We start from the raw sequence: 10356 nt of genomic DNA, 5'->3' as shown, positions 1-10356 counted from the left end.
TCATTTAGCCTTTAGCTAACCGAAGGCAAAATAAATACATATAAAGTGATATTCTTAGGTCGATTATATTTAGTCCAAGAAAAAAACATCTAATTGAACTTACCGAATATCATCCGCCCGCAAGCGTACCATCAGTTAGAATGAGAATAAATTACATCTTATGTTACAAGGGTGTACGCTTTCTTGCATTGTTTGTAGGCAAGTGTTTGAAGCGACGATTTGTGTGACCCGTTTTATATAGCTTTCAGATTGGATATGGCTAACCAAAAGCGATCTAATACTTGCATGGTGCATTCTTTATAATTAAGAATTGCAAGCGACGTTTTATTTGACTTATTTTTTATATAGCTATGACCTGGGATATATCTGTCCAAAAGCAAAATGATGGCAAAACAGTGGAAAACTTATACTATAGTATTTGAGAGGCTTGTTGCTTTCGGTTTCCATACAAAAACATGGAATCAGTGGATATACCATGCCACTCAAATACTACTGAGGAAAACTGTGTTTTACTATAGTATTTGAGGGGCTTGGTACTTTCACACCATAGTCAAAGAATAGGTAAATACCAAGCCTCTTACAAACTAGAGTAAAGTGAACTACCAAGCCTCTCAAGTAAAATAGATTTTCCGCTGTGTACAGCTAATATCTGGTATATATAACCGAAAGCGAAGTATAATTTGGAGGAGCAAAGTGAAGTTTGGTTTGGCCTAATTTATATAGCTAGCACCTGTAGGCTAACCAAAAGCGAGCTAAAACTAGCATGGTGCATTCTTTATAGTTAAGTGTTGCGCTAGCATTTTCTGTAGGCAAGTGTTGAGACCGACCTTTTCTTTTACATTTTTATATCGGTATGACCCGAGATAAGTCTAACCAAAAGCGAATTAGACATTTACATGTTATCATTTTCTGTAGGCAAGTGTTAAAAGGAACGTTTTACGTTATCCTATTAGTAGCTTAAATGCGTTCTTGATTTTATTTACAGTATAAGCGAATGTACTTCGCCTATGCATAATCAAAAGCGATCCAAAATTTCCATCGATAATACTATTTTATATCGCCTTTTTTGCAAAAACAAAGATCAAATCAATAAACGTACCGCAATTTTCCACTAGTTTTGCGTAATCCACACTTCAGAGAACGGAAATAGATACAAAGTGTTTAAAAGATATAGCTGCGGCCCAACAACCGTTTTCTGACCGAGCGAAAGTAACTCTGAAACCCTGTAAGGACTATTTCATTTAACCGCAGCGTGGTACGACAACGACACCCTCGTGCCGAGTTCCTACAAGTTTAAGGCAGCTAAAAGCGAAGTGAAGACGAAACAATATATTTTCATACATAACTTCATATATCAAGAGGAAAACATTTGCAGATAAAATATGGGAACTCATATCGGTTACGATTAAGTCAGCTAAAAGCGAAGTGAAGACGGAACAATATATTTTTAGGGTGAGGCTATTGCCACACATTGTGTGGCAATAGTCACCGTGCTATTGCCACACATTTTGTGTGTGGCAATAGCCAAAGGACTATTGCCACACAATGTGTGTCAATAGTCACCGTGCTATTGCCACACACACACAAAATGTGTAAGGGAGTATGTGTGGCAATAGTCAAAGGACTATTGCCACACAATGTGTGTCAATAGTCACCGTGCTATTGCCAGACACACAAAATGTGTAAGGGAGTATGTGTGGCAATAGTCAAAGGACTATTTCCACACATTGTGTGGCATTAGTCACCGTGCTATTGCCACACACACACACACACCGGACCGGGATTTGCCTGGGAGTCCGCGCTTCATATGACCAAAGTGAAGTTGGAGTTACTTCTCGATATTGATATGCACTTGTTTATAGAACGTGGTATTCGAGGAGGGGTTTCTATGATTAGCCATCGCTTCGTGGAAGCGAATAACCCGTACATCCCCGAAACCTACGACTCCGAGAAAGAGAGTAATTACATCATGTACCTCGACGTTAACAACCTTTATGGTTTCGCCATGGTCGATTATCTACCCACGAGTAGATTCGCTTGGGTACCAGTCGAAGACCTCCTCGACTACGCTCATAAACACGTGCTTTCTCTATCAGACGAGTCTCCTTACGGTTTCATTTTGGAGGTTGACTTAGAATATCCCGCTGAACTTCATCACGAACATAACTGTTACCCTCTCGCACCCGAATCTCAAAGAATAAAAACGGAACAATTTTCTTCTAATTACAAACTTTATAGATTCTACACTGTTAAAAAAAATGGAACTGTTTGAAACCTTTAGAGGTGTTTCCTAATGCATCCCCAGGAGCACCTCTATTGGTGTTTAAAAGCACCATTCGAGAGGATGTCAATACGCACCTTTCAAAACGGTGCGAAATAATACCTTCTCTGAAGGTCCTTTTTAAATCCTGTTAGGTGTTTTAATCGCTTTGAATAGAGGTGTATATTAATACCAGATAAAGTGTTTATAAACCCTTAAAAAAAGGTCTTTTTGAGACTAATTTGGTGTTTTTAAATTCCAATGACGTTGGTGCTATTTAATTCCTGTTAGGTTTAAAACAAAACCCTTAATAGAGGTTTATAATTATACCAGAAAGGTGCCAATAGACTCTGTAAAAGGTGTTTTTTGAACTTTATTTTTTCAAAACACATGAGTTACCATAGATTTGTCGCTCAAAATCTGCTGGATCAGTGGATTAAGGGTAAACGTTTTTTCTGCTGTAAGCCTTATTCAACTGTTTAAGAATTGGTATGCGTGTGAAATGGTTACGTTTAACCTTTACTGTATATCCTCAATAGTTCTATTTAAGGACCTGATTCAAATGTGTATTTAATTTTCGGCTCACTCTGAACCGTCAAGACCTTCTCAAAGACACAAGAATTCAAGGAACCAATCCGAACAACGCTTACCAAAATATTTAAAAGTAACATTCAGTGTAACTAGGAAAGTTTAATTTCATGTTTACACTTTATATTAATGTAGTAAAGCTGAGTTAAAAAGTAAACACCAAATTTGATATATTAATATAAAAGATCTTCTTGGAATATTGAAATGAAACAGAGCTTTATAGCTACAAAACAACATAAAGAATCGTAATGCCGAAACATACTTAACAAATTTTCATTTAATATTCAACAATAAGAATATGTTATGGTTTTGATAGATATAATTTTATCATACTCGTGATATGCGTGTAGTGTTTCGACTCAGATGCAATCTTCATTACTCGTTCTATATAAACTTTCACTTGTGTCGTTCCGAAGAGAGAAAATTATCTTAAATATTTAAATAAATATAAATGATATTAATTTTTTTAATCGTCAGTATTTTACCTTAATTCTAGTTAAGTGGTTTTAAGAACGTTATTCTTAAAATGATTTTAAACATAGCTATTGTTGACGTTTGACTTCTAGCGTAAACCGTTTTCACAATTTTTGGAAAGTAAGGGTAAATAAGGCGATTGATTCAAAATTGGTAGGAACAACCGCTATTGCGTGAACCTTTGGTCTAAGCCCTGAAATTGGGAGGCTAGTCGTTTATCGTAACTTAACCCGATCGTGCGTACATCTTAATCCCAACGATGATAATGGAGAAGAAGCCAACGTTTCAGATTGGCGTGTATGTGGTATACACTGAAGACTATATGATGGTGTTGTCAGAAGACAATAAGTACAGATTAGCGTGTATGTGGTATATACCATTAGAAATACAAGTGCGGCGATAGCGTAATGAAGTAGAATTTTTACCTCTCCGAGTGACGATGACGTCACGGAGAGGTTTTGTACTGGACGTGTCTGTCTGTCACCGCGTTCGCAGTTAGCAAATCTAACCAAACGTGTTCGTAATTTCCGAACTGCTTTCGCAGTATACAGAAATTCGGAAAATGTTTCTTCGTTGCTATATCCATCTTATTTAACGTCAATTACTAACTATCCGTTACACCTTCATCTGCTGTCTAACAACTAATTGTTTCACCCAATGCCAACCGGTATTTAATGGTTTCTAACAACAACACCATGCACTAGTCTTTGGTGTACACCACATAGGCCACACGTGAGACATGAAAAACGTCTAGCCTCCTAATAGCAGAGCTTCCACCAAAGGATCACGCAATTGCGCATTTCTTATCTCTTAGTGTGAATCAATCACCTTATATACCCAGAATTTACAAAAGTTCTGATATAGGTGTTTCCTAGAAGTATAACTTTATAGATAGCTATGTTTAAAATTATTTTAGGAATTAAGTTTCTTAAACCAACCTAACTATAATTATCGAAAAATACTGACAATTAAAATAATTCATATCACTTATATTTATTTAATTATTTAAGACTCCTGTTTAAGTTAAACTTCTTTCTTTGGAATGACAAAATTGAGAGTATATATAGAACGAGTAATGAAGATTGCATCTGAATCGAGACACAACACGCATATCAAAGTTAAAATAAAGCGAGTAGGATGATAAGATCTCTTACAAAACGATTACATTTTCTTTTTGCAGAATATTAAATGGAAATATTTTAAATATTTTTCGGCATTACGATTCTTTTAGTAGTTGTGTAGCTATAAAGCTTTGTTTCATCTCAGACACACAGATACGTCCAGTGTAATTTCTCTCCGTGACGTCATCGTCACTCTGAGAGATAAAAACCTTTGTCAAGGGGAAATTCAATTGATTTTTTACGAATTACTCTAATTCCAAGACATTCCAGCATATTTAACTCTTCGAGATTTATTTTGCAATGATTGAAAAATCAAAATAAGTATAAATTCCCTCAAATATTAGAATAAGCTAGTCCCAAGAAATGTTAAATAATTTTGATTTTTAAAATCTTTGGGATATTTTTAGGATGCTTCACTATGCAGGTAGAATTAGTAGATTATTTCCCTCTAAGCTCATATCAATAACCTTTCACTTAAAAAACACCATATCAGCAAAAAATGTGTAAAGTAAAGCCCAAAGGTGTTTATTCGCACCATTCGAACAGATTTATATTTATAACACTATAACCGTTTAAAAAATATTAACTAAGGGTCAATTAACACCTAAAGGTGTGTCTACGTGCCTGTGAATCACCATTTCCTTAAAAAATACCTTAAAAGATTCAACTAGCACCTTTTTTCGGAGGAAACACCATCTCAGTTAAAAACACTCAAAAAAGAGTTTATAAACACCTCAAGGTATTTCCGAACACCCATGAAACACCTTTTTTTCTAACAGTGTAGCTTCCAAAGGGCTGGATTACAGGAGCACGCCACAACTCGATTAAACCTTCCGGAGAAAGACACGCTACCTAAACTAGTTCCCAATCTCTACAACAAAGAGCGATACGTAGTTCACTATCGCAATTTGAAATACTACGTATCGAAAGGACTTAAACTCACGAAAGTTCACCGTATACTATCTTTCGACCAAAGCCCCTGGCTTCGCCCCTTCATAAATTTTAATACTGAAAAGCGGAAACTTGCCACCAATAGTTTTGAAAAAGATTTCTTCAAACTTTTGAACAACTCGTGTTTTGGTAAGCAAACCGCAACATAAATAGAAAAAAATGTTGAAATCTAATTTAATGTATAAATATATAAAAGGTAAAACGATGGAGAACTTGAGAAACCGGATAGATTTTCATCTCGTACAAACACCCGAGCGAGCCATCAAGAAAGCGTCCTCTCCGGCATTTGAAAAATTTACGATTTTTCACAACGAACTCGTGGGTATCCATATGAAGAAGAAGTCGCTTACTTTGAACAGACCAATTTACACTGGATTCACCGTTTTGGATCTTTCGAAACTAACTATGTACGAGTTTCATTACGAGTACATGCGAAAGACCTACGGTGACAGGGCTCAGTTACTTTTCACGGACACGGACAGCCTCACGTATAATATACAAACGGACGACGTCTACTTAGACTTTCATAATTCATCCCATCTTTTCGATTTCTCGGGATATCCCGTGAATCACCCTCTTTACAATAACGTAAACAAAAAGGTTGTAGGAAAAATGAAAGATGAGATGGACAGAATTCCTATACGTGAGTTCGTTGGACTTCGTCCCAAAATGTATTCTATCCTCTCCGAAAAGGGGGAGAAAAAAACCGCGAAAGGTGTTTGTAAAAGAGTAGTGAAAAAAATTATCCGACACTCTAGTTATCGGGACTGTCTCTTTAGTACTCGAGTTACGAGTAATTCTATGAAGCGGATAGTCAGTCAGAAACATCAGCTGTTTACTGTCTCCCAAAATAAAATGTCTCTCAATCCTTGTGATAATAAAAGATATATTTTGGGAGACGGCATTCGTACCCTATCACACGGTCACCACTGGATCAGCATTTTAAATAAATAAAATAATATTGTTAATATGAACTTATATTTAACGATTTTTTTAAATATATGAATATAGAATGAATTTTTCTGTAAATAAACTTTGAAAAACACTATAATTTATTGAAAATTTATTGAATATCTTGAATGCATAAATTCTTTGATCATCTCATCATTTCGATTTTTATTTTTTGAAAATCTAGACACGATATTAAACATTTTAACACCCCTACATCTATTAAGAGCGAAATACACACAAAATCCTCCACACGTTCTACTAAGATTTCCTTGTAATTGTAACGAGTTAAAAGTCACAGTTTTACTATTTCTTTCGACAAAGTCACTAAAACGAAACATATCAGGTGGATTTCCGTACGAGTCGAACATTTCGGTATTGGTATTTCTGGAGAAATACAAGGCTACCCAGTGCTGACCAGCACCGTTTGACGTATCGGTGTTCACGATATAAAGAGACGGAAAAGTCGTCACAAATTTTGGTAGTTGGTCAGCGGCAAACACACCCCGAAATAAATTTCTGGTGAACTTATCTTTCCCCAAAATTCTCGTTAGTTGTATCGTATCCATTCTAGTCGAAGATTACGGTTCGGTTTTTATCAATTTCAATCAAACTCTGGAATTCGGCGTATACAATAACGGCGATGGTTTCTTTTAACGCGGAAGCGAATTTCATTTCTAGTCTCAAATTTCCATTGTTAACGAGATGAAAATGGGTGGCATTGTTCATTAAATCGGCCGTCAAATCAAAGACAAAAAGACAGTTTCCCCCAGGGTAATCGTCGCGGCTTATTTGATTTCCTTCGTCAATATTCCACTGACCCGTTTGAAGAAATAAATTAGCGTACGCTTGGATGTAGCTATGTTCTGCAAAGTTTGGCGTCAGCGGTTTATGTGGTACGCTACTGCCGTCGGCGAACAAACCAATGTGATTCACATCAACGGGTTGGAAATTATATGGTGACAATTTTAGATAACCCAAAAACGCACTTTGTTCGACCATCCCTATGACGACTCTATTCGGTTTTGCCCATTAAATAAATGATCCTGCACGACGCTCATGTTGCCTTTTGGGATCGAAAACGAAGTAACTTCCGTGCGGGTAATTTGATATTTCGCTCTCGACATTTGTAACACCTTCGCGTGTGCAAGCGGGATTTCAGGTATCAATTTGACTTCAATCAAATATAACGATGCCGCTTTAATGTTCAGTTTACATTTTACGTCAGAATGCAAGCAAAATTCGGTATTGGCTTTCCAAAAACAAATTTTAAATCCACCAAGTTCAAAAGGTAGCGAGGTTGTTGGCAAATGTCTAAATGAAGAGCACCAATCATATCTATAGTTCCTTTTTGGGCGAACTTAGCTCTCTTCAAGAAACCCTTGTTATTCGCAAAATCGTTGAACTTGCACGGCGTGTCGCGATAAAATAATGAGCTTGTCAGATGACTATTTTTAGCAGAGTCTCCAAACGTTAACATAGTTTGAATCATACTTTTGTACGGGTAATTTTGAGCGCAAGGGGTAACCGATTTCTCGTTTAAAAATAAATGCACTTCGGGAAAGAGACTATGCAAAAACAAATTAACTGGGGCTACACTATCCGCCGGCGTAGTAACTGTACCATCCGCGGCAACCACGGCTGCTTTCGGGGAAGATCCATCGTCCATTTTCACATCCACTTGAACATGAAGCAGAGTTTGGGACAAGTCCGTGTAGGATTCAGAATTTCCACTAATGCAGAAAACTAAGTTTGAATTGTTGCTGATGCTGGAAATGGGAAAGTATTCGACCCATTCACCACTGATAATTCCCGTTTGCGTTAACGGGACTTGGAAAATATCCAATTCGGAATTGACGCAGCCACTAGAGTTAGGATGCATCAACGCCATATTCTTGGGCTTTAGGAAAATATATCAGAATAAGAACGACGCGATGTTTTCCTCTTCTTAGCTTTAACCCGAGTGACTTTGCGATGCACCCTCCGCCTCTTTTTAATTCCGGATCCTGTCATCTCCCTAACCACATCCGCAGCTGACAATAAGGTATCTTTGCCGGCGCTCTTCGATGTAGTCACTAGAGACTTTTTGATTGGAATACCACTAGCAACGTCCGTCACGACTTTCGCTCCGGTATCGAGAAATTTTCTTCCAAGAAACTGAGCACCACGTTTAAAAAGGGGCATGGCGCTTCGAAAGGCCGAAGCCAGTATGTTCCCTAATCCATACCCTCTTTGCACAGGAACACCCCGATATACAGGCATGGATCCGAAACCAGCCTGGTTTAAATAGTAGTTCTCATAATCGCTTAGGGCTGAAATGTAATGGGGTCGTCCCATGATGTTTGTCATTCGCCGCTATTCACAGAACTGAAAGTTACCCCATCCAGCTCGTATACGCGTTTTAAACTAGCAGTATACGTGAATTTGATTGTGCCATCATCGAACAACAACATTCCGAGTAAATCTCGAATTGATAAGAAACTGCCTTTAGGAATAACAACTACCGTTTCCATAGTTTTAGCGTCAGTGGACCAAATTCTTATAGATCTTTCTCCCCTCACATTATTCCAGGTTCTTGGATAACTTATTTCCGTCAATGCAACTTCGTAAGGGCCGTTAAGTTTTACTACTTCTGGAAGATACGTCCTAAATTTACTCGTAGTATTTTTGGGAAAGTATTTTGTCGATGAATGGGATGGTAAAGTGATATAGAAACTCATTGTAAGTCTATTTCCTGCACCCAACTGTCAAATTGAGGTCCGTATCCACTCCAACGCACCAGCAATTCTACGGTATTATCAGCTTTCTTTCGCTTTTTTAGCACTTTTTAAATTTTGAACGCGCAAGTATCGAGATCCTTTCCTACCTTTTGTACTTCCTCTTTGTAAAAAACACCCAAAATGGGTTCCGAATTTAACGCCTCCAGTTTATATACCGGTGGCTGTCTCGGTATTTGCTTAATTACTCGAAATAATTCTTCCGAAAAATTAGGGACGTATCCTTTCTCAAAAAGCCCTTTGTTTTTACTTATTCTGACAATGTCTCCGATTTCAAAATCGTACTTCACAGGGGGACTAAAGTCAATATCTCCGTATAAATTTTTCCAAATGATTTTGGAATTTTGAGGTGTTACTTCTATAGGTTTACATTTAATTGAACGATGGTAACTGTTATTATAAGCACTAACTAATCTGGGGAGCACATCAACGTACGTATAAGTATTTTTCGCAGTAAAGTATCGATACATCCTTGATTTAAACGATCTGATAAATCGCTCGACAATGCTGGCTTTCACTTCCGAGTTTGTCGCGAAAAACTCAATTCCTCGTGATTTTAACCCAGCTTGAACGGCTTTACACACAAACTCATTCCCATGGTCACTCTGTATTCGACTTGGTTTCCTTTCACCATCCAGTATCTTTTTCAACGCCTTTACTATAGTATCTCCTTTCTTATCTTTCACGGGTTCAACGAAAGCGTATTTACTAAAAATATCTATACAAGCAAGTATATATCGATGCCCTTTGTTTTGTTTCGAAAGTTTCTGGAGGTCAATGAGGTCGGCTTGCCATTGATCGTCTATACCGTACGCTATCGTCTTATTTCGTTTATATCGCCACCTGGTATTTTTATGTAGAGTATAGGTATCTTGCTTTTGTAAAAATTCCTTAACGTTTTTTGTCGTCACTTTGAGACCCTTCTCTTTAGCTGAACGATACAATCCGCGAATACCAGCGTACCCACCAGAGTCAGATACGTCATAATAAATATTTTCTAGCTTATCCATAAATGGTACTATTTCCGGATGTGCGTGTTGCATAGTATAATATTAAGAAATCGAAAACTTCGATTATTACGAAACATAATATTATTAAGACGCCGGTTAATATTTTTGGATTTTTTGAAAAGGATTCAAATAATCTGGACACGATACCTTGCGCTACAACTTTTGTACAACCATCCATTTTGAGATATGAAAGGGAAATAAACACTCATAACTCGTGATAAACGTTT

The 10356-nt window shown here is 37.2% G+C and overlaps 1 protein-coding gene across 1 annotated transcript; it reads right to left on the bottom strand.

Moving 5' to 3' along the window:
• Positions 1-7561: 7561 nt before the first annotated feature.
• Positions 7562-8233, bottom strand: LOC149666138 (uncharacterized protein F54H12.2-like). Its single transcript, XM_089841484.1, has one exon. The coding sequence runs from the start codon at positions 8231-8233 to the stop codon at positions 7562-7564; it is 672 nt and encodes a 223-aa protein (XP_089697610.1).
• Positions 8234-10356: the final 2123 nt, after the last annotated feature.

The sequence above is a fragment of the Phalangium opilio genome, unplaced genomic scaffold, assembly GCF_054372755.1.
Source record: "Phalangium opilio isolate 3A_F unplaced genomic scaffold, DU_Popi_V2 ptg000060l_1, whole genome shotgun sequence".
NCBI classification, from domain to species: Eukaryota; Metazoa; Arthropoda; class Arachnida; order Opiliones; family Phalangiidae; genus Phalangium; species Phalangium opilio.
Note: the sequence above shows the minus strand (reverse complement) of the source record. Positions and strands in the feature narration are given on the sequence as shown.

Excerpts from the sequence above, each read along its gene's own strand:
- LOC149666138 (XM_089841484.1), bottom strand. The coding sequence starts at position 8,233 with ATGGCGTTGATGCATCCTAACTCTAGTGGCTGCGTCAATTCCGAATTG.